Source organism: Desmodus rotundus, chromosome 9 (assembly GCF_022682495.2).
Source record: "Desmodus rotundus isolate HL8 chromosome 9, HLdesRot8A.1, whole genome shotgun sequence".
NCBI classification, from domain to species: Eukaryota; Metazoa; Chordata; class Mammalia; order Chiroptera; family Phyllostomidae; genus Desmodus; species Desmodus rotundus.
This window is the reverse complement of record NC_071395.1, coordinates 86,543,259-86,569,193: the sequence shown is the minus strand read 5'-3', so window position 1 is coordinate 86,569,193 and position 25,935 is coordinate 86,543,259. Positions and strand designations below refer to the sequence as shown.

Sequence of the window (25,935 nt, the reverse complement as noted above, 5' to 3'; positions counted from 1 at the left end):
ACAAAAAAGAATTATTAGATCCAAAATAGAAGTAGTGGTGAGGTAGAGAAACTCTTTGTAAGTCAAAAGAAAAAAAAAAAGCAACCAACCCATAAACAGATGCATGATAATAAAAGGAAAACGGACATAGATTCGTTCAAATAGTTGAATATTTTTCATTTTGATATTACTTTTTTCTTTCACTACTTTGATATTAGTTTTATTATGAATATTAATCACATAAATATAAGTATCCCTAAAGGAAAGAGAAAATTGTGATAAGAGTTGTTTAAATTTCCCACAAATTATGCAAATTGTTTTTCCATTTGTACTTTAATACTGTAGACTGAATAGTAAGAAAGCTACTTACTTCTCAAAGCCTCTACATTTTCACCTTTCTTTCTGTATGTCTTCTGAATACCACTGATTCTGAAAAACACCATTTTCTACTTTTAAGTATTTAAAGCAATTTATAAATGTGTGTTTCCATGTATATTCTTATCAAGTCTGTCATATTTCATAGGAATAATAATAAAGTGCCTTCCTACTAAAATAATTAACCAGAGTTGACAGTAATTATAAAAGTAGTTTAAAGAAACTACAAGAGAAAAATACAGTATTCTTCTCCATTTTAATGCCATTCATTCATTTTCCACAAGCCGACTTCTAAAAACAAAGTGAAGCATTTGACTCAAGCAATTTAGAGATTTGTTTTCATCTTTGATACTTTTCTGCTTGTAACTAATCAAATACTTGTTACATCAGTTAAGGGAAATTAAAAACCAAATGCTATTTATTCACATCAGTACACATTTCAAACTGTCTACAAATGTGAAGTGATTATCTCATTCCACTTTAAATGTTTTACATAAGTTTTATTAACCCGTTTGAATTTTATCCTTGAGAGGGCAGACCACTGGCCCACTAATTATATCCCAAGTATTTCACTCGCCCCAGCGTTTATACATTTTTCTTAAACTTAAAAAGTAAATTACACTTTACTTTTCCTGTAACTTTTATTTGTTTGCCTTCTCATTATTATTTTTTAGGTTGGTTTTGACTGACCTAGTGAAAATAGGTCTAGTGATTAATTTCTTTGGTCTTTAGAAATTAAACTGATATTCTAATTGTGTCACAATACCTAAAGGTCTATGAAATTAACAGAGGACAATTTAATGTTATATAATTAGACAACATATCCTGAATTGAATTACAAAGCTTTTATTATGTTTTGATTGACAAATCAGAGAAAGTTTAAAATGACTGTAAAAACCTGGTTCTTTTACTTTCAAATTTTTTCTATGAAACATAAAATTTCAAATCTAGCAGCAACCTTATTCTAAATGGTTGCAAAGAAAATAAGAACTTAAAACATAATAGCCCTTATTAACACTGTTTTAAAAAACATTCATTATTTACATACATTATTTAAAAGATAGGATTTAAATGGGGCATGTCCCATCAGCAGTTCTCATGCCTAAATTGTCAAAAATTGAATCATACCTTATGGCTTCTTTTCCTATAAATTCTGAAGAAACTGGCTCAACAATTTCACTAAAACTAATATTCCCATTAACATTGCCCTCAGATAACTCCTTATAATTTCTTTTGTTCTTCGACCAATATGCTGGCTTCAGAAAATATAAAGATGATCTCCGTAAGCCAAATTCCCCTAAAAAATAAAAAACTGAGTTATCATACATTACTTCTGAAAAATGAATTTTAAAATCATAAAGGCAGTATGTAAAATATATAACAATCTAAATGCAAAGTTCGGATATAAAGTACTAAATCCATATTATGTGAAAAGTAAGTTTCATTGACAAATAACTCAGTCCATAAATAGTGCAAGAGTTGCTAAGAGTGCATGGGAATGTACAGGTGAGTAAAACACATTTCCTGCCCAAAGGAACTTAAATTTTTACGGGCACACACGTGTAGAAATATACACCAGGTGGCTAAAACATGATGCAGAACACGAGGCACGTCATCCAAAATGCTGGTAAGAGTCCAGAAGAGGGAATGTTTGTATCTGGATAAGAGATATATCCTCAAAGCCTAAATATATCATCTTAATCTTTGAAAACAGGAGGTATTTAGAAAAATAAATATAGTTCACAGAGAACACTTGTTAGAATTAGGAGACTAATACAGCAACAGGACAAATATAGGAGACTTATGTATGGTAGACAGTGATAGTTGACCACATAGCATGTACCCACTTTCCCCCCTTTCTTCCCCAAAACCGACACTCTCTCTTTATTTTTTAAAAGATTTTATTTATTTATTTTAGCCAGAGGGGAAGGTAGGGAAAAAGATGGGACAAACATTGATGTGTGGCTGCCACCTGTGCATCCCCTACTGGGTACCTGACCTAGCCCACAACCCAGGCATGTGCCCTGACTGGGAATCAAACCAGCAACCCTTTGGTTCCCAGGCTGGCACTCAATCCACTGAGCCACACCAGCCAGGGCTAACACTCTCTTTAAATATCTACTCCTCTTTTAGATGGCTACATGTTTCAAAGAAATCTGATCCCAATTACACAAAAGATTCTAATCGATCTAATCAGCTCTTGGCATGCTTCAGTAGCTGTTACTGCTCCAGATATAAACATGTAACCAATAAGACAGAAGAGAAGGGCCCCTTTCAGTTGGGGGAAAGGTGCACCCTCCCTTTTCCACTGGCCGTGAACGAAGAAGCATACCACCCTGTGGCCATGAGGAAGGCCAATCTTGCAGACTCTGAAACGAAGGTGCCAAAAGCATGGAGAAAGTGGGTCCCGATGACACAGTTGAGCAAGTCAAACAGCTTGAAGCCCATCCTCTCTCTAGACTTCCTTTTAAGTCAAACAATTGATTTCCTTCTTGTTTAAGCCAATTAGATTTTCTGATATGAGTGGCTAAAAACAACCTGATACACTGGAAATGTGTTTAAATAGGTAAGTAAGAATGTATAAATGAATATTAAATACAATAAGGAAGATGAGATGATAAGGAGAGATTAAATATATAAAAGTATTATGGAGGATATTAATATATAATGCGTTTCTATTTAATTTGTACACCTATTTAATAAGGATATGCCCACTAAGTTTTTTGAGAGGTGATTGATTTGATTAAAGGGAGTGGTGAAGTTCTTAGATTTAAGTTAGGTAATCAGAGAAGCAGTACTACAACAGTCCAGACCAGTGCTGCCCAATACAACTTTCTGTAGCAACGCAAATGTCCTATGTCTATAATGAATACAGTAACGATCGTATGTGGCTACTAGCACTTGCAATGTGGATTGTTCTACTAAGAAATGAATTGTTAATTTATTTAATTCTAATTAATTTAAAATTTAAAAGCCACAACCCTGGTCAGTGTGGCTCAGTTAGTTGGAGCATCATCCTGTAAACCAAAAGGTCGCAGGTTCAATTCCCAGTCAGGGCAGATGCCTAGGTTGCGGGTTTAGTCCCTGGTTGCCATATGTACAAGAGCAATAGATTGCTGTTTCTCTCCCTCTCTCTCTTCCCCTCTCTCTAAAATCAATAAGCATGTCCTCAGGTGAGGATTTTAAAAAAGAAAAAAAATGTAAAAGCCACATGTGTCTAGCAGTTACTGTATAAAACAATACAGGCCTAGAACATAGACAAAAGTAATGAGGAACTCGAGAAAAAAGTTAACAGGGCACTGGATATTTAATCAGAGATCAGTTATTTTCAACCATGTTTATCTCATGGCACACATCAAATTACTAAAATTCTGCAGCACATCAAAAAATAATTTTTTTTCTGATCTGACAAAAAATAGGTATAATTTTGATTCATTCACACCATATGGCTATTGTTATGTTGTCTGTAGTCATTTTTTATTTGACAATCTAAGGGAAAAGAGTTCAGTGCCCCTGACTAAACAGTCAAATACTGAACGTTTTAAATATTCTTGTGGCACAATGGTTGAAAATCACTGCTACAGATGTAGGAAAGGAGATGAGGGGAATGGCAGGAGATGCAAGACCGCTTCATAGTTCTGGACCTTAGAGGGTAAAATAATGAAACACTTTAGCCCAAGAAGACTGACATAAGGAAGTTAAGAAGTTCAGTTAGGGACTTACGACTTTCAAAACAAACTGCTCTCTTTTTACACAATCTTCCTATGTTCACTAGTGGTTGAGTCATAAGGTTTAAAATATATATACTTAAAATTAAATTAAAAGCTTTAACATGAATGTAAGTTGGGTACTCTGGCTAGAAAAAAAAATTAAAATTAAGTTGACCCTACATGGACAAAATAATCCTAAAAATCTTTAAAGTTGAAATGAATAATCTGCCTACCTGGAATGACTTGATCAAGATAAATAGCCAAGAGCACATAGAATACACTATCAAGTGCTAGCACAATAATAGTAATAATTAGAGGATATGGGCCTTCGGTCAAATTAGAAAATAAAGCACCTTCATTAATATCTTCCAGATGCATGACCTGAAAAACAGAAACACCAACTTTATTATGTAAAAATGATTTAAAATACAGGTAAGCAAAAGTTAACACTGCTTGGAGTTACTCCTTATATCCAGAGTGACAGGAAGCAAACTGGGCCTTTTAACAGATTAAAGTCTACCAAATCAGAAATATAAACTTCTAAGGAAAACAGTAAGAACTTTACCAAACTATGAGTTTATCACAGCAATCTGTTTCAGTCATGCCTTTAATGTTGTGCTTCCAAAACCAGTATATAGTATACACCCACTCTCTGAGGCATTTAATTCTTAATACTATTATTATTAAATGAAATAAATAAAAAGTATGATGCTAATACTAACTAATGCAAACAAAAGGGTTATGGTCCACAAAGAAGGCAAACAAATTAAGCATTAGAGGATAAAACTATGGTCAGCATCTTTCCAATACTGAAAAAACAGAAGGTTCTATAATTAATTAACATAGTTATTAACACAAATATTAAGTTATTCACAGTAAATATATGTGATAGAGCAGAAAAAAATGTACTAGAGTTTGGGGCTTCATTTAGGTCCTAGACCTGTTATTAAGTGAATAAACTTTAATTTACCATTCTAAATTTCAGACTCCTCATCTATGAAGCGAAGGTGAAAAGTCCCTTCCACGTACAGCAGAGACCTATGAATCTGTAATTCTACCTTCCAAAGTGAAGGGGACTCAGTGGATTTCCAAAATGTGTAACATCAACTCTTAGGTCTTAAGTAATTAAACTCATTTAACTCAATATTGTTATAAATAATCTATCTTAATTCTCACAAATAAGAATATTCTATCTAGCTAACACAAATAATCTCATACTAAGTAATTATATTAACCAAATTAATTTTGTTACATAAAACATTTCCTTATAAGAATTTTTCCCTAAGAACCTGACAGTTCCTTTAACGACTAATAAAAACCAAATTTATAAATCCAAACATTATTTAAGTGAATAACAATCCCATGAATCCCGGACCAATAAAATCCACCAGGTCCACTTATTTTGCTACTACAGTCCTGAAAAATTCGTTCTGCTCCACACAGGACTTTCTCCAGGCACACATCTGAGAATATTTGACATCAGGCAGCAATGTAACCAGGCCATAAAGCAATCTAAGCTACCTGATGCTTACACTAATGACTTCCAACAAACTGAGTTATTGCAATGGACTAGACTGCTGAGATACACTGAAGCAGAAAGTGGAGAACGTATAAACAGAGAATATAAATTAAAAATGGAGAGAAAATAAATGAAACCAATATAAAATATACTCCAGTATTCAAATATCATTCCTTTCTTGTGTTGATTTTTTTTTTTTTTTTTTTTTTTTTTTTTTTGCAAATCAGAGGTAGCATTCATGGTAGTGTAACATGCTGTATGAAATAGAAAATATTTAATGAAAGCAACATAAATATATCACCTACCTGTGCAATACCAATCAAAAAAGTACACTGACAGAAGGGACTCAGAAGCCACACTAACGATTTGGGAAAACTTTCCACGAAGACTATCAAAAGGCCAACAAATCCAAAAGCCACAGTGACTAAAAATTCAACTATTCCCACATGTTTTGACTTTTTAAAAATAGGTGTCAGCGTTAAAGCAAAAAATACCTATAAAATATAAATATTAAGGTTAATGTTTTGTTCACATACACCAGTATTAAAACAAACACAATTAATTTCTAAATGCTCTGGTATTTTATTTTCATAAAAATAGGAATATACATTTAAGAATTTAAACTGACAAATTATCTATGTAACTGGCAAACGTGATCACCTGTACTCTATAAACCATACATAGCTATGCATTTCTGCAATTGGATGTATACATATATGAACAAAACAATAAAGCTTTTTCAAAGCTTTAAATGAGCTTTTAAATACAGGAACCATCTTTAAAATTTTATGTATCGATATGAAACAAAACCAGTTAAAAAATGGGCAATTATATAGAGAAGTATATGAATAATATATAAATTATTATGTTAAAGAAAAGGGATGATAGTCAAATATTTAACAACTGGTACAGCATGGGTACATAAACCAATCAGAATGGAAACCGGAAAGGCTGGTCATTAACAGCCAGCATTCAGCCAATATACCAAATGAATCCCTATGAGCTGTATTTACAAAAACATATCTTTAAACAACATCATCCTGTTATATACGTTAACTCAAAACAATGAGAATTTCAGGAAAACAAAGGCACAATAAGTCCACTACTACACACTCTTAATTACACATGTTACATGAAGATAGTAAAAGACAGACTCAAAGGATTTGTATGTGAAAATATATTAGATGAAAATAGGTTATATTTAAACCTAAGACTATTTTGTACCTTTCCTAAAAATATGGAGGTACAACGATGCTATATAAGCCATTTATTAGTAACCTTGTAACAATCTTTCTTTCTTGGAAAATTGACTTAATAAAGAATAAGATTTTGCTATATTAATCAAATATTTTGGCAGCTCTTTATTCCCATTTCAAGTTAATATACTTACTGATGATTGACCATACAGGAAAAAAAGTAGAAATACCACAATGCAGCTACTTTGAGGGAATAACGAAGAAGCTGTTGCAATGACGGCCATAAGAATGGACATAAGAAAAATCAAACTTGTATAGAGAAGAACCCAGGAGAGCCTAAAATGAGAATACAAATACATTTACAGTTAAAAGCATAGGTTTTAACAGTTAAAAACAAATCACATTAAATAAAATTTCATCTTTAGTTCAGCCACTTTATCTTTAAAATTAAGTCAATATATTCATTTCTGTGTTTGTTCTTTTATTGAAAACCAATGCTCTTATAAATAATTAAAATACAGTAGTGGTTAAGTTATATTCTGATACATATATGAAATGGTGATTATTTTTGCAAGAGTCAAAAAACAAATTAATAACAACTCATGATTAATTCAAATCTAATATTTCAAAAGTTCAGTAACACATAGCATTTCTGATTTTCTTAAAATACAAGAGTTACTAACAATTTTCTTTATGACAATGTGCTATAATAAAACCTGGTAACTTATGGCAGTTTAAATAATAAATACTACCTCACCAGTCAACAACATAATTACTACATATTTACACATCAGATCAAGATCAAAATGGATTCACTATATTTGCTTGAAAATTCTTCACTTAGAGCTCAATGGAATTTCTACAGACTTTACTTTCATTTTATCTTTACTTTTCAAGTTAGTAGGTCATGATTTCACGTATGCCATCATAAAAGTCACTGAAATAGGGACAAAGGATATCTAAATTACCGAAATTGAATGCACTATTCTACAGAGGTAAAACGGAGGTACTGCAAGACTGATTTGCCTACATTCTTCCAGCTACTGTTTCCTCACAAAGTTCTGCAATAATCCAATGCATCTCAAAAACCAATCACTACTAAAATGACAGGAGGAAAAAGGAACAAGGAAAATAGGTTATACACAATAATCCCGTTAGATAAAGTGTTATAATTAATTGTTGCATTGGGCTACATGGAATACAATTTTATAAAATGGACTATAATGCCAACTCACATGCTTATTAACTTTTCTCCCCAAATACATTAATTTTTCTCCCTAAATGAGGTCAAAATAAATTTTCTTACAACATATTGGGGAAAGTAAGGAAAATACACCTAGAATTACTAATAAAAATGTATGTTTCTATAAAATTATCATTGTATAAAAAAACTGCTGACTTGCAAAAACATTTTTCTTCATTTGTTTCTTTATAAATTATTTGTATATTTTCATCATAATTCACACAAGTAACTTTTTTTTTCCAGGGAAAAAATTCTATAAGCTACATACACAAACTTCAATCATTTCAACTAAATTTTTAGTAACGTGTATATACTATGATATTGGGGGAGGACGATACCAGGCAATCAATTTCTAACTTTCCAACACCTCGTATACTCTATGCACACTGTAAAATACCCTGAAATACGTGGTGCATACTTCATCTATTCAAACAAAATGTGAAATAAAATTAAACATGTCGTGTTACCGTACTTTCCAAATCTCCATTCTCTTATGTCAAAACAAGCCAATTAACTGCTGAAGCTTGTTAAATAGTCTCAAATTTTAAGACAAAAGAAAACAGGATCAGTACCCCTCTTACCAAGCCAGGTGAATAACAAAATTAAAATTCTGAATATCTGTATATTTAATATAATTATTAATCATACTGAATAAACTTTTAATAGCATACCAAAAGGCAGTGTCGTGAAGTCCCATTATCTTTAAAAACTCTTTTAACTTCTTCTCTTTTTCTGCCACAATATGAATTGCCAAAAAGTATCCAAAGGGTGAAAATGCTATTATTAAGTATATTAAAATTACTCCTCGGGGAAAGGTATCTATTTCTACGATAGCAGTTTCTCCCATAATAACAGCTTTAGTTGACTCCAGCTCCTTCCACAGAGAAACATTGGTCTTCAACTATAGTTGGAAAAAGGTAAACACATTTGATTAACTTTGTTCTGACGATAATCCTTAACAAAGTGTGATAAATACACACAAAAGCATACTCAATAACTTAGTACAAATACAATCCTTAAAAAGCTACACACCTGGAATAAAGTGATTGACCCCAATATTACAATAGAGTAGAATATTGATTTTATTTATTCTTGAAACAGACCATCAAGTTTAAAGTCTAAAGTTGGGAAGTATACAAATTTTCATAAAATAATTTGTCAAAGAAAATAAAATTTCACAATTATTATTTTAAGCAGACAATTATTTAGGTATATTAACAAAAACATGCATTTATAAAAATTGAGGAATTAAAGAATGATTATTAGTACCATGAAAGAATGACTCTCATTAAAAATGTTCATTTAAATAGTATTTTTTAAAAAGTATATAGTATGCCCTTCTATTGTTTTAAAATATATGTATGTTCAGCATGTATAAATAGAACAGTAAAACTATGTCCTGTGATATCTACCTAACACTCAACTGAATGTCTAAAATGAGATTCGCTTGGCCTATTCATCCAGTGTGGTCTGGTTTGTAGATGGTTAAGGTCTTTGGCCCAAACATAAGTAAGTACTAAAACACCAGCAAAGTGGTATATCGTATATTGCACTGTCTTTATCTTAAACTTCTGTATCATTGAATTTGTGTAATATTACATATCTGTAATATATATACCATGTGTGAAAGCTTATAAGAGAATTCTATATATATCATCTCATTTGGTTCTTGGAACAACCCTGTTAAAGAAAGCATTATTATAGTCATTTCATTATATAGCAGTCTAACAACTAGGAGAGATAGGTCTTCTGTTCAAGGTCTCTTGTTCGTTTTTACAAAAATGTGAAACACTGGATCAGGTCCAAGCAAGTTTTTAAAATATAACTGTCACGTGTATATGCAATCCTATCAGCAGCATAGGATCAAAACAAAGACTTGGGAGCCCAAAAGCCATAGTTTGAACTAGTTTTGCCGTTAATTAAGTTTTGGAAAAATTACTTAATTTCCCCGTGCTTCAGTTTCACATATAAAATGGACATAATAACAGCACCAATCTCATGGGGTTGGTAAAGATTAAACTGGTTAATATTAGTACATAGAATACTGTTTGGCAAATAAGTGACACATGTTCGTTAAATTAAAAAATAAAACCTACTACTATAATTAAGACAAAGATGTGCACTTTCTTTAAGTTATTTTTATTCAAGGGGAAACATCTGCAAATATAGATCTTTCATAAATATTACCTACAGTCAACCCAGATAAAATAACACAATATGTAGAATGCTGAATCATACACTTAGAAACCATCCAATAAACATGGGTTTCAAAAATATTAAAACAGAAACTATCATTTCTTCCTTATCTTTTTTTTCTTAAAGGAGGTGTAATAAGTAATGTATTTTATACATTTGACAGCAGTCAAACCAAATCCTATTGTACAGGCATAGGGCTTAATTGTTAAAATACAGTTTGGCCTTATTTTTCTTCCTTTATCGTATTTACCTGTATAATAGCAGCATCTATGGATGCTTGTAAAATTGTGAATCCTGAGGACCAGTACTGAGTAGCTTCACATGATTTTGAACAGCCACCTGTGGGGGGAAAATGTGAGACGTAAGATTTTGCAAGACATGAAAATGCCTTTTTTTAAAGATAGCATATGGAGGCTTACCAAAGTAATATGATCACTCAATCTACACAGGACCAAAGAAAATAAGCCATTATCTTTTGAAGACAAATAATATTTCACTCCTGATTATTTGAAATTTCTGAAATACGTTAACATGTGTTAGGATAATGAATGGTAAATGAAAAGAAATGGAAAGAATTTAATTGTAAACATGGTTATCTAAAATAAGTCACTTTTCTGTTTTAACTTAAGTTATTCTACAGTGACAGCTTCAAAGCATTTCCAGGTGCAAAGACAAGTCCAGGTTAAGACAATAGAAAAAAAAATTCTCTAAGGGAAAAATTCAGTACTTAGCATAGTGACTTCAACACTGCTCAACAAATGTTTATTGTTAATAATATCTCTCCATAAGTTTAAGCACTGAAGGCTATTTTCCATGTTTCAAACATAAAACTAATAAAGTTTGCTGGTGGAAAACTTTGAAATTTTAAATATGTAATATACCATTTCTGAAAACAACTATATGGAGAAAAAATACAGATTCATAGTCATATAATTAAAGATACATTTTGATTTTGCTACTGTAATTATATATATGTATTAAATGAAAATGGATGTTATGTAAATTGTTATATACGCAGATGTAGATAGGTGGTTACTTGAGTATATTTATCTATTTTTATGCTACACTTGACAGTTTTCTTATCTGAAAAAGTATATTTGAAAAATGCCAATGCTGGACCCCATTAAAATTTTGCACGTGAATTAAGAGCAGCAAAAACATGCATTTAACTGATTTTCAATTATTTTTTTAGAGCTATTTACCTCTTGAATCCATATAAATTGAAGATACTGGTATCATATCAGGAAAAAAGCGGAGTTCGTAGGACATGAAGTCTTTGAAAACCACACCTACAAAGTTGTTGCTCTTCAAAAGGCTGGATGCTAGCAATTCTTTTTCACTTGTATATTCTTCGGTAATTATGACTATAAAATATTATAACAATATAGTCAACTCACAAATTAAAATAGTTTACCTAATACGATAGACCAAATTTACCATTATACTTGATAAATGTAATATTTTATAAACATTTGTTTTATGGCCTAGCTTCTTAGAGAATGAAGAGCCCTTCTAAAACATACTAAAAGAAATAACATAGTAAATTTACACACTATTAAACTGTGGTTTAATTACATAAATTATGTCAGTGCAATACCTGTTATTAGTATAAGAGTACATACCTCATATGTAACATGAGCAGTTCACTTACCGATCTCCAAGTAAATCTGTACAAATAACTCCTTGATAAATGAGTGGATATTTTACTTTCAATTATTTTTTAATTGTATTTTTTTCCATTACCATCTACTCTCCCAATACCCTCTTCCACCTCCACCTATCTGCCCCCCCCCCGCCCCCCAATCACCATACAGTTGTCCTCATCCATGAGTTCTTTTTTTTCTTTTTTGCTGGATCTCTCCACCTCCTAAGCCCCCACCCAAAGCTGTCCACCTGCTCTCTATGATTCTGTCCCTATTTTGCTTGTTAGTTCAGTGTGTTCATTAGATTCCACATATGAGTAAAACCATATGGTACTTGTGTTTCTCTGACTGGCTTATCGAAAATTTTTTCTTATGAAGAAAATTCCATAATCCTTCTCAGATACTAAATATGTATTTCAGTAACTACGATACAACCCTTCTTTGAGTAAAAATTGCCACTTAAACCCAATATTGCTTGTTCTTTTCTTGGAAGATATATGAAGAATATACCATAGTCATCATTCAGCTCCTTTCACATCAGATAACGCTAATGTTCAATTATTTTCTCGAGATTTTATTTACCAGAAACTAGTGTTATGTACAGAGCTTCAGAACATGTGGTGAAATGGAAAGATCATAGGATCAGTATGTAACTTCTTTATGTATTAGCTGTGCGAACACAGGCAAACAATTCTCTAAACTTGAGTATCCTCATCCACAATACCTACCTGATCACACTGGGATGTTCATACGAAATGCAGCCACAAATATGAAAATGCCTTGTCAATGATAAAGCATTACTTAAATGTTAATTATTGCGATTTTCTAGCCTTTTAAGGTAGGCATGCAACTTCAAGACTGATTTGGATGAAAAGGGTGTTAAGTTCAACATCCACTCAGTCATATTACCATGTATGAATGTGTAACCCACTTTTGGACAGTTCTGTTATTAAAAAGATAGAACTTTAAAAACACCTATAAATGTTTCCACTATTTTGGCACTTAAAATGATTGACTTGAATTTCTTTGGTGTATATATTTTCTCCTACTTAGACTTACCAATGAATTTTGTTCTCGACATTTCTGATCAGCTTTTGAGCTGTTATGCTAAATTCTTATAGTTATCCATGCTACTTGTGCTTAATATGATAAATCAACAAACATGTTATATACCAGTAAGATACATGTTTGATAAAAAATATTCAATAGCAATAAGCAAAAAAGAAATCAATGGGGGAAAAGTTATTTGACTCCTGACGTATAAACATCTTCTATTCAATGACACACTATCCAATAATGTGATAACATATACTAGAAGTTAATTGTAACTATCCTATATAAGACCTGTTAATCTGTTATTTTCTACAATTGGGCATTTTGTTAAATCAATCACCACAGTATGAACATTTCCATCACTTTCTCCAGTTCCTGCCTTAGGTTCTTTCTCAGCCATTTTAGACTCATTAGTACCTCATTGATTACACTGTTTTCTAGTCCATTTCTTTGTGAGAAGTACAAACTGAGAAAAATAGACTTAGGTACTTAGCGACAGTCATAGTCTCCAAAACTAAGTACTTCTTTGGTTTACACCATATACCTCCATAAATAAGCATGGCAATAGGAAAAGGTCACTGCTTTATCATCTTAATCATATATTTCCAGCTTCTTAATTATTATATGAGACAGAATCAAAATGAAATGTTCAAATCTTTTATCCCAAGGATGTCAAACTCATTTTCACTGGGGGCCACATCAGCCCCTCGGTTGCCTTCAAAGGGCCGAATGTAATTTTAGGACTACATAAATATAACTACTCCTTAACTAGGGGCAAGGGGCTTGGGTGCTGCCACCAGGTAGAAACAAGGTGCCAGGCCGGATAAAACAAAGTGGACCAGATTTGGCCCACAGGCCTTGTGTTTGCCACCTGTGTTTTATCCTGTATAAATACACTTATTTTATAAATGGCCTAAGAATTAAATATAAACTACTATAACATAAAATTAGCCCTGGCCAGTGTAGCTCAGTGGGTTGGAGCATCATCCTGTAGACCAAAAGGTCACAGGTTCTATTCCCGGTTACAACACATACCTAGGTTGTGGGTTCAGTCCCTAGTCAGGGCACATGTGAGGAAAAACCAGTCAATGTTTCTCTCCTTCCCCCTCTCTCTCCCTCCCTTCCCCTCTCTCTAAAATCAATAAGCATGTCCTTGGGTGAGGATTAAATAAATAAATAAGCAAACAAATAAAATATGCTTCCTATTATCAAAAATATAAATTGAGGGATCACAAGAAAAGTAAGGCAGAAGAATTAAATGATTTTAATATTGTTATAAAACTATACTTTGGTGAAGGGGCACATCTAAGAGTTAAGAATGTTATTTGCTGAATAAAGCAAGTGGGAAAATACTGCAGAAGCTTTCTGTAACAGAATACATATAGAAGCTCACAATACCATCAGAAAGGTGGTCGGTAGAAACCTTTTGCATGATGTTTCTTGTAATATTTGTCACTGGAGTATATCCAAGAATTAGATTAGAGAGAATGGATTTGTCCATAGAGTTAAGTTCCATATCAGGCACTTCTTCGTATTTCTTGTTTGGATGCATCATGCTAATTAATATTAACCAAAATAAAAAAAATAGTGGAAATAGAATTTCCTATAATAAAGAAACAAAATGATTATGAAGTGTAACAATGGTAACAAAATTCATCACGATTTCTATGCAAATAATATAACTACTATTAAGAAAAAAACATGAGAAATTTGGCTCTTTTCTTCAGTATAAAAAGTAAAAGCAATTCTATCCTAAAAGAAATGTGTTGACCATCCCACCTAACTCAACAGGCATATTAATTTTCCTTTACATTTAGTTTTACTGCAATATTGGGTTGCCCAAAAAGTTTGTTTGTTTTTTTTGCACAAAATGGCTCTAGTAGTGCTTAGTTGTCTTTAACTTCATTTGAAACAATTTTGTTAGATTGTCTTGTGACAGCCATCATATCAGTGTGCATTTTTTAAAAAAGTATCAAAAATGGTGAATTTTATATAGCCATTTTAATACTGAATATGGAAGAAAATGCACTATATTCTCAGCACATTATGCTTTATTATTTCAAGAAGGGGTAAGAACACCAAACGAAACACACACAAAAGACTTGTGCAGTGCATGGAGAAGGTGCTGTGGCTGATCGAATGTGTCAAAAGCGGTCTGCAAAGTTTCGTGCTGGAGATTCCTCAGTGGACCATGCTCCGCAGTCAGGTAGACCCCTTGAAGCTGACAGCAATCAAACCAAGACATTAGTTGAGAACATTCAACATTATACCACGCAGGACATAGCTGACATCCTCAAAATATTCAAATCAATAAAGTTATTGGTGAAAATGAACAATGTATCTTTTATTTTATGGAAAAAACTAAACAGACTTTTCGGCTAACCCAGTATTTTAAAATTGAAGTGACATAATAAAAAGATATAAACTAAGATGTAAATATATAAATTATAATAAATTCACTCATATATAACTTTATTTAAAATAACTCATCAAACATCCTTAATAAGGATCACCATGAAAATGTCTTTGTTTAATTCTAAATTAAAACTCATGCTTTAATCATACCTAAATAAATTGAATAGAGATGAACTATCTATTATTTCATCTTACTATTTAATTGTTCTGCTGGGTTTCAGGAGAAGATAAACAATATATTTTCATCCTTTAAAATTATTAAGAACTGGTTAGCCAGAGTTCTTACTTTCTTTTAACTTTCGAAGTAATATATGCTTTAAAACATTACTTTAAACAAATATATGACATAATTTTGGTAACGTTAGGCAATTCAATCCAGAGGCCAAAAGGTGGGAAACTATGGGGAAAAAACTGTGAAATAATGTTCCACAACATTGCCTGTGAAATTTATTTTTCATTTCATGCAACTTGAGAAATGCATGCCTAAAAATTCAAAATTAAGCATTCATATCAGAAATCAATTAAATTTAAAAATCATTAGAATTTTTAACATTTAGAAAATTGGTAATTTGGGTACTTTCCTGTGGCTAACCTTTTTACTTCACAAGCAAAGTAAAGGAACCTAAAAATATGAAATTATGATAAAAATGTATCCAGCAAAATAAACATATCTTAAAGATGGAAGCACAATAAACTGCAACAAGGCATAAGAAAGAAAAAACATTTAACTTACCTGAACACTACTTTTTTTAGTCCTGCATTTAATTAGGTAATTCTTCAGCAGGAGTGTCCTGGTCTGTCTCCAAACTCCCACCTCCCTAATTGCAGTAGCCATGTTTTCTGAATTAGTCTATGAAAGGGGGGGAGATTTAAAAAAACAAAAATGGAACCACATAGTTAAGAACCTGCCACTTTTAATGCCAAAATAGAGAGATGGGTCAGTCTAAGGTTAGATGAAGTTAAACACACTCCAAGATGTCTCTCCTACCTGGACAGAAGGCATGTAATGACAATTTGAAGGCCCTGGAAAGTAAATTGTCACATGTGAAACAAGAGGGGCCCTGACTGGTGTGGCTCAGTGGATTGAGCATGGGCTGTAAACCAAAGGGTCACCTGTTCAGTTCCCAAGTCAGGGCACATGCCTGGGTTGCAGGCCAGGTCCCCAATGGGGGCCACATGAGAGGCAACCACACATTGATGTTTCTCTCCCTCTCATTCTCCCTCCCTTCCTCCTCTCTAAAAATAAATAAAATCTTTAAAAAAAAAAAAAAAGAAAAGAAAAAAAAGAAACAAGAGGGAAGCAGAACTATAACTACTGCCCAACCAACAGTGAACTTAGACTTTTTCCCTGCAATGCACTGGAAGTAAGCTCCAGGGCACCAATCTTTTTTTTTCTCTTGTGACCCTGTCCCCAAGTAATCCCATGACAGTAGTGTCAGACTGCAATAACAAAAGTTTAATGCAGCCAAAAGTCTAAAGCAGGGGAACCTTTTTCTCCATTAAGCAGAGCTGTGGTTCCAAAAGGGTGGGGCCAAATCCTACTGTTTTCTCCTCTACCACCCACAAGAGGCCCCTGGATGCAGTGGATGTGGTTGCAGATGTGTGTAGCCCTTGATGCAAATAAACCGTAGCTCTCTGGCTGGAGGATGGCAAAGGGGAAAGTAGCAGGGAGGGCAAATAAAAAGGAGCTCAGGAAAGAAACACAGTAAAGTTATTTATTACCGCCTGGACTAACCCCCAAACTGGGCATACATGGATCCAATCCTATTCTGTGTACCAAAGACTTGAGGAACTGAACAGATGTCAGACCACTGCCCAGACCCAGACCACCATCACTGGGTATCACACATGGGGCAGATCCAAACTGCACTGCAAATTCTGTCGAGTAAAAAATCCTATACCAACAAAGCTACAAGTCAAAGTCTTTAGGAATGTTCTTGCTCCATGGTCTTAGTACTTATTTCTTATGATTGGAATTCATTTACTCATGCATCCATTCATTCCATGAATGCCTACTGACTACGTCATGTGCTCGTCCATTCTTTAGGGAGCTGAGAGGATAAAAGAATGTTTCCAGACTTTACAGCATATAAAAATCACCTAAGAAATTTGTAAAATCCACTTACAAATACGTCTTCCCCTTGATTAAGTCTGAGAAGAGTCAACAAATTTGAATTTTTAATAAGCAACCAGGTGGTTCTGATGTTGGTGGCACCTGGACCACATTTTGAGAAACAAAAAGAGAGGCAGGATGTAAAGCAGGCGACTTTACATCCCAGTGACAGATGTGGTGAGAAATGTTGGCTGACGGAGCTGGGGCGGGCCTGCAGATAGGGTCCTTAGTTGATGGAAGCAAGGGATGGCTATTTAAAGGAAAGAATATTCAAACAAGCACTGAAAGATAAGTAGAATTCTACCAGCTCAAGATGGGGATGGAAGGCATTCTGGACAGAAAATAGCTTAGGCAAGGGGGGAAGTGGGAGGGGATAATGGGGGGAAAGGGGGTAAGGGACTTCAGGAACACATGGACGAACGAAGGTGGGGTAGAATCAGGGGAGGGAGGTGGGGATGGCCTGGGGTGGGGGGAGAGTGGTGGGGGGTTAATGCAGACAACTGTACCTGAACAATAAAGTAAATTTAAAAAAGAAAATAGCTTAGGCAAACATTGGGAGTCAAGACTCCCTCCCAACCCTAAGACAATTCTCCAAAAGCCTACATAGAACAATATTTCCCACTTCAAACTCCCCTTCAGAATATTTCCGAGATTAATAAATGGGTGGACGAAGGGATAAATTATTTTATTAAGTGTTTAATAGCCTATGGATGGTGGCATACTTGGACTTTGGTGACATACGCCAATAGCAAGATACAAAACTTGCCAAGGAATGCCTGTATCTCCACAGAAAATAGTTTTAGTACTATGTAGCAAGAGCTGATAACTAAGTGGCCCCCCTTACTTCCAGCACTTTTGCATGTATCCTCTCATGCAAGAAATAAACAGTCAAATTATATTTGTTCGTCCAAAAAAAAAAAAAAAGCAAAACTGAAATTAGAGCCACGGCTCGCAGAGTGTGAGTAGAAACCTGCAACCTGAACCTCACTGGGCCGACAGCCGGCTAAAAGAAAACATCGACACTCTCCACAGGAATCAAACACAAATCAAAAGTTTCTCACAATCCAAAATCATTTGGCAAATGAATCATGTGGAACATATTGACTCCTTTAAGAAATGAAAATCAATAGAAGCCAATGCCAAGATTTTGGAATTATCTGACAAAAACTTGAAAGCAGCTATTAATAGAGTGCTCCAGCAAGTGCAGGTGTTCAAAGGAGTAAAAGGAAAAGGTAGTAAAGAATGCCTGGACTGTCCCACATGCAACACTGGCTGGAAGTGACCACAGAATCAAGCAGACAATATCCAGGAGTTCGCTCTCTGGTAATACAGTTCGCACGGCACGTGGCAGAGCTGGAAATGGTAGAGAGGACCACACAACGTTGAAGAGCAGCTCTTTGAGTAGACAACATAGATAAGACCCTCTCTTTTGCAACATATACTAGAAGTTGATCCTTGAAATGCAAGTTCACAACTGCAATACAGTAAAACGTCTAATAGCTTTTTTAACATATAATTTTTAGAACTTATAATATTTGATATAGTTCTGACTTAAACTCTAATCAATGCAGTATCTTTAAAACTCTTTAACAAACCCAATGCTTAGCTGGTAAAGAACACTGACAAAGACAGAAATAAGGGCGTAACAATTTAAAAATTTTTTAAAGTTATTTTTCACTGCTTCACAGCATACCCGGGGAATGCATTAAGTTTGCTGTACAGCTTGAAATAATAATTAGATAAGTTTTAAACACCTAATATCATTAAAGAATTCATCAAATATGTAACTTCTAGATGAATGCTTTCCTAGAAAAAATAATTCACACTAAATCTAATAAATTGCAAGAAAATTGAAAGCCTACTGAAGCCCACCTTCCTTTTGTAATATATTAACAATTGACTGAAAGACTAGAAGTCACATAATCTGTAATTCAGTATCAAAAATTCATTTATTAATTTATTAAGGAAGTATTGGTTACTACACTGACATGCTCTGAAATATAGTTCACCTTTCTCAAAGCAACACAATATATACATAACCTTTAGAAATAACTGTCAGGAAAAATTATTTGGAATGCATTAGTTTTATTTCTGAGAAATGAATTCAGATTATAGCATATAAAGAAACTGAATCACCCTGATTTCATAGCCTCCTGGTAACAGGTATGGTCATCACCTTAGCAAGCTTGAAAGATCTTCAGAAAGGCTGAAACTGTTCCCTATCTCCAAGAGATGACTGTTAGAGGTTACTTCCAGTCCACACAAACAAAGCTGATTGTGTCACTCTTTTGTTCTCCATCTATATCCAATAAACTATAACTGCAGTTACCAAATTGTGTCAGCACTATTTATTTGTCTTAATCTTGAACTTGATCATGAGATCCTTGACAAAAAAAAACAAACCAAAAACCTGCCTTATTCATCTTTGCTTCTGTAACACCAATGGTAATATTATAGCCAATATTGCCATCCTGCAAATTACTTTATCAGTGCTTGCTGAGTGTCCTGGTATATAGATCAAAGGCCTACGAATTACAGTGGAGGAGGTGGTGGCCAAATCCAGCCTGTTTTGCACAGCCTGAGTTAAGAGTGTTGCTTCACATTTTTTAATGGTTGAGGGGGAGGGATCAAAGAAGAATAATTTGTGACATGTAAGAATTATATGAAATTCAAATTTCACATCTATAAATAAAGTGTTATTGGAACACAGACATGCTCATTCGTTTCTTCATTGTCTATGACTGCTTTGGTGCTAACAGCAGAATTAAGTAACTGAAACAGAGACCAGATGGTCTGCAAAACCTAAAATATTTACTATCTGGCTCTTTACAGAGAGTCTACTGACCCCTGTTATGGATTAGAGGAATAAGAAAGAAGAAAAGTGGCAAATTCATTTAACATTTACTGAGAAATTTATGCACTAAACAAATGACAAAAAATAAGTTAGACTCTGTCATTGATTTTACAGATAGATAAAATTTAATGTATTGTGATCAGTGTAAGGGGGGGAGAAGAGCTTGAAAAAGACTGGAATGGAAATTCCATGCAGAGAAAAAAGAATGGCAAAGCTTGACTCCTAAAAGGTCTTAACTTGCTTAAAGAACAAGGATACCTGCACTATGGCAGAGGCACAGGCAAAGTGAATTTGTATGGTCCAGACAACTGTAAAAACAGGTAATGGAAATGGGTTGCGAAATACCTATCTTCACATAAATAATGTGAGTGTCTAAATAATTAGACACTATTTTGTGCACCTGTAAAGGGCGCCCCATTATCAGGCTTTTCATACCTCCGTGTGACTGATTAATTGCTTGGCAATCACACATTTTACTGGTCCATTCACTTTCCCAAGCCCCCAAACCTCCAAGCATCCACCTGCAGAATCACCCTCAGATTATGATCTGATTCCTACTTCATTGAGAAAAGTGAAGCTATCAGAAATTTCCAAAATACCGCACTAATCCTTCTACCCATTTACCTACAGCTATGCCTAATGTAATGTTATTAAACTGAAAACTCTGTTCCTTAGAACTTTTAAGCCATAAATGCTTAAATGAAATCTGTTATTATCTATGCAGGGCAGGGCCAAAGTAGGTGTACAGTTGTGAGTCCACGAAACTCAGTTTATTTTTGTATTATTATTTTTTATTGTATTATTTTCTATAGAACAACTGTATTTGCCCCTTCGTGTACTTTTAATTTAACATTTTTTTGGAAGAAGAGGTTAAGAACATTATTTGGCAGATGACTTGAAAGAAATGCTGCCCACACTGGCTTCTCAACTAATGAAATAAAAGCAACATAAAATCAAGCCTTTCAACTAAACAGGGGATAAATTACAAATGTGCTCTTCTCTACTATTTTAAAATTCACTGAAGGTAGTGTAAGTAATCCAACAAAATACTAATTGTCAATATGATCTAACCTAAATTTTATGACAGTATTTCTTGCTGAATGGGAAAATAATAATGCAGTGGTACATGATAAGTTATCCAATGCCTTTTCTTAATGGATCCTAAAAGCTTGTGCTTACAACTATTTAAATCCAATTAATCCACACACTAGTGAGGATTACTACTTAAATATAACAAAATCATTTTATAAGATCATCTTCTGAATTAAATTCAAGGGCAGAGATTATAAATTGTATTCATTTCGGTACTCTTGGCACATAGTTTAGTATCTGGAAAATAATTAAGACGCTCAAATAAACAGGGAATGTACTAATAAGTTTGTTTTTAGCCTGAATGCAAGGTTTCCCTATACTACAAACCCTTTTGAAGACAAATACACTTGAACAGCACACATTCAAAAATGAATGCATTCTTCGTTTGATTTTAACCCAAATGCCCCAAGAGCCCTAATTGCCCTAATTAAGGCTCTCTTGTCTGGATTTTTTCTGAAAACATGTAGTATCTGCCTTTGGGTAGACACAGAATGTAAAGCATGAGAATGTAGAGTCTGGTATCCCTGGATTGAGACCTCAACCAGCGACTTAACCTCTCGGCGGCTCATTTTCTACATCTGCTCAGCTAGAATAACCCCTCCACCCTCCGGGGCTGCTGTCATGCTTAAAGGAGTGAATACCGAGTGTGGCTCATCCTCGGGAGTCCAACGTATACTTTTGTCCCCTTCTGTTCCTTCAGAATGTCCTTGATGGAAAGTAGACGTGAATGTCTTCCTTCTTTAAGACTTGTTTATTTTGAAATCTATATCTAAGCCTCGGGAGCCCAGGATAAACCCTCCTCGCGCTACTATCGCCTCAAACCGAGCTCAATGCCTCCAGCCTGCCTAACTTTCACATATACTGAAATATTTGTACGCGTGGGGCATTTCTTTGGGGTTTCGGAATCAGGGTATCCCCCCCAAAACCATGTCACGAGATGTGCGCATTTTCACCTCGCCCAACTCCCTTCTGCATGCACGGTGGTGATGAGCACGAACCCTCAGGAATAACGAAAACGCTAATTAATGATCCTGCTGCTCGGAGAGGACCTGACTGCACAACATCTTCCATCAGTCACCACACCCTGAGGATGGACATCACTACGTCCAACCAGCGCAGCCTCGCGGTCTCCCCACCGCCGGTCCCGGGTCCTCGGTCCCGGACCGACCCCCGTCACCACCCTCGGCATCCGCACACCATCGCCCTGGGAAGAGCAAACCGCATCCAACTGTGCTTCCTGCGCGCTGGGATTGCTCCCCGGAGACTGGGCTCGCTGGCTCGGCCTCCTTACGACGCCCGCTGCCTCCACACCTCAGACCCCCGACCCTTCCCCCTCCCGTCGCCACTCTCAAGGGAGCCCTTCAACGGCCGCCTCCAGCCACCAAGCTCGACCCCTTTACCCACTCAGGGGCGGTTTCCCCCGGTGAGGCACAAACACGGCTGCCCTCTGCTCCACCCTCACCGTAGGCTCCGGGCCCGATCAGCAGCGGTGACAGGCCTGGACGCGTTCGGTCTGCGAGAAAAGTATGTGAGGGTGCGTCCCCGTGCACGCGCGCGCGCGTTCCCGCCGCTGCACCCCGTGCACCCCAAGAGCTGCAGGGCTGGCTACGCTCCGAGAGAGGGAGAGAGAGAGAGAAGTGCTCGACGCCGGAAGCCGGGCTCCGCCTCCAGCTGAACTCACCTGGGGGCGGGACTCCTCGAGCTCCGAGCCGAGGACGCGCGCGCTTCCGCCGCTCCGCCTGGCCTGACCAGGCGCAGGCTGGGAAGGCAGCGAGTCTGCGAGGGGGCGTGCGCCTGGGGGCGTGGCTCCGGGGGGCGGGAACAGCGGGGCGCGCGGAGACGTTGTTCCCGCGCGCCCTCGGAGCCGCGGGGCCCTGGGAGCCCCGCGTCACGTGACTGTTCCGTGGGGACCTCGCCGCGCTCCTGGGTGAAGCACAGGCCGAAGCAACCCGCTAGTAGTCGGGAGCTGGTGTGAGTCCGAACCCGTGTGACCTTGGCCTGCAGCCCTCGCCTCAGCTGCTTCCCCCCATGACATCTAGTTTTAAGAATACGTTCTTATTTGTTTTCTGGGCGTTTGATAGGTCCTGTCCCAGGATTACATTTTGATTCACTCCGCGGCTCCTTCTCTCCGCAGCGTCTGGGGCGCAGTGACCTCGTTTCCGTAACTGCTGCCTCAGCCTCGCATCCAACAAGGTGCTAGAACATCTGGACGTTGAGGCTGCTTTTAGTTTCTGAAGTGTTCTCTTGAGAGTCTGGGAAAGTGGCAGATCCTGACTTTCAAATACGGCCTGAGGCACATGATATCCTTGAGAGAGCCTGTATCACCTTGTTTTCGCTAAAAATATAAGCTGATGTTTTGAGTTTTATTACCCAAAGTGACCTAAATGGTAGTCAGACGTTTTTGAGAAAGAAAAGCCCACTACGCTTACTTAGCATCACTGATGTTCCTTTTCTGATTTCTGTATGGCCACATTTCTTTGCCCAGTTTTTTACTTTGGGGAATTTAATTTAATTTTGTTTATTTTCTGTCGATCCTATGTACGTTGTGTATTTTTTAAACTTATCTTTTGTTTTTCTCAAATTTAAGCCAAATCTCCCCACCAGTTGGAATGCTAAGTTCTACCAAAAAAAAAAAAAGGAATCAAGTTTTGTTTATCCTATCAAATATGTATTGAGTAGGAAATTCAAAGAACTTTAGTAAGAAGCCATGGTGATTAAAAATCTGGCAGTGGAAGTTGGGGGAAAGGAAATAGACTGTCCTAGAAACTACACCGGAATGCTGCAGAAGGCAGGTAATGAAAAGTATTCATGATCTATTTTTTTTTTGAACTATCTAGAACGTTTTTGTCACAAATTAAGAATTTGTTTTGCATTTTATTTAGATTTTTCAACCACAGTTTGCATTCACTACCATTCTGCACCAGTTTCAGATGTACAGCAAAGTGGCGGAAAACCACGCACTCTCCAGAGTGGTCCCCTCCCTGCCACAAGCACCTGCCTGGCCCCATACTCCATTATCTCAGTAGTGTTGACTATGAGAAGAATGCATTCTTAATGGCCTTAAATTTGTAGGCAAATACATACATGTAGAGCAAAGATAAACTTGGCAAAAAAAAATCTTACTGAATTATTAATTCACCCCCAACCCTCCAATTCTACTTCTGACTAGTAGCCTTAACCTGCTTTAACATCGGTAGTTTACTCATCTTTCTACCCCTATTCAAGGCATTTGTTTCCTGAGTTTCTCTTTTCTTTTTCTTATTTTGTTTCCTGAGTTTCTTATCCTTGTGATGTTCTCCGTTATTCATTCTGTCTGCTTATTGCCTCTACTCTTGCTTCAAGATAACAGGACCAAAGACCAATGATTTTGTCAAATTCTCATCCCCCCCGACAAAATGATTTCAGTTTCCCCTCAACAGCACACGCCTTGTCCATATCATTTACGCACTGTTTCTTCAATTAAATTGTAACTAGTATGGAACTAAGAGCTTTTTCTTATACCGTTACACATTTCCAGATTTTATGTATCATAGTGTGCAGTGAATGTTGTCGATAGTCCTACTGGTGAGAAAACACGGGTACAAGGGTATGCAAATACTGGTGTCATTATTATCCCCACAAAATGTCCGCAAACCCAACAACACATACCTTTAAAAAAAGAAAGGGAAATTCTTCTTATGGAATGAGTGACAAAATTATAATGATCATGTGGCTGTGGGAATAACGTAACAATACCAAAAAAGACTGTCCTGAGTATTGTATTGGCCATGACATATTTTCTCTTTGCGTGGGATGCCTATCAGATTGCAGGTACCTTGTAAACAATTTAGCCACATAATTTCAACCTACATTTCCATAGTTACCCGGTCCAACTATTAAATAAGCATCTGCAGGGAAGATGTTACTCTCTGAGTTTCTGTATCTAGGAAATAGCAAACAAGCGATGATGCCTGGTTGTCATGGTGGCAGCCTAAATCCCCTACCTCATTAATAGATTCTTAGACAAACCACATGGGAATACATAGATCATAGAAGTAGATTGAGATTTAACAGGTTGCCTAGCTGGACAAAATGAATAGTGAACCAAAAATTTTGACAGTATTTAATGCAGAGAAAGAGAATCAGATCGCTATCCAAAATACCCGCCTACAATATAACCTGCCGCTGCTGAACAGTGGATTCTGTTTGTGTTGATTTTGTACTTGCCTTATTTAATGGTTTTTTTATGTTCCTTTTTAGCCAAAAGTAAGAGCAAAATTTCTAAATTGTTAGGGCAGTTTATACCTGATATCTTATCAGTATATTATTTTGTATGATTATCAATACATCGAAAACTCCATATACCATTTTTAAAATTTATTACTATTAAACACTATCATTAATTGTTTTTAAACATTTACCATTTCTACAAGCTAAAAATAAAGTGCTAAGAGAATGATGTGGTTTCTAAAATCAGGGTTTAAATTAGGTATAATTTCAAATTGGTACTTTTTTCTAGAACAGGGCAAAACATATAAAGAAACCCAGCCTTGACTGAGAAAGTAGAA

At 35.7% G+C, this 25,935-nt stretch overlaps 1 protein-coding gene across 2 annotated transcripts in view; it reads right to left on the bottom strand.

Annotated features, from left to right (window-relative positions):
• ABCA5 (ATP binding cassette subfamily A member 5) overlaps positions 1-23,045 on the bottom strand; it is a 71,133-nt gene extending 48,088 nt beyond the window's left edge. Inside the window, exons 1-11 of one of the 2 annotated variants that reach the window (XM_053910719.2) lie at positions 22,793-23,045; positions 16,063-16,179; positions 14,313-14,517; positions 11,421-11,582; positions 10,469-10,557; positions 8,694-8,923; positions 6,974-7,115; positions 5,889-6,077; positions 4,298-4,445; positions 1,483-1,651; positions 350-408 (exon numbers count right to left, since the gene is read on the bottom strand). In XM_053910719.2, the coding sequence (XP_053766694.1) occupies positions 350-408; positions 1,483-1,651; positions 4,298-4,445; positions 5,889-6,077; positions 6,974-7,115; positions 8,694-8,923; positions 10,469-10,557; positions 11,421-11,582; positions 14,313-14,517; positions 16,063-16,164 (1,495 nt within the window). In that variant the 5' untranslated portion in view covers positions 16,165-16,179; positions 22,793-23,045. The remainder of the gene's footprint in view (positions 1-349; positions 409-1,482; positions 1,652-4,297; positions 4,446-5,888; positions 6,078-6,973; positions 7,116-8,693; positions 8,924-10,468; positions 10,558-11,420; positions 11,583-14,312; positions 14,518-16,062; positions 16,180-22,792) is intronic. The other variant, XM_024573107.4, reaches the window with a different exon arrangement.
• Positions 23,046-25,935: the final 2,890 nt, after the last annotated feature.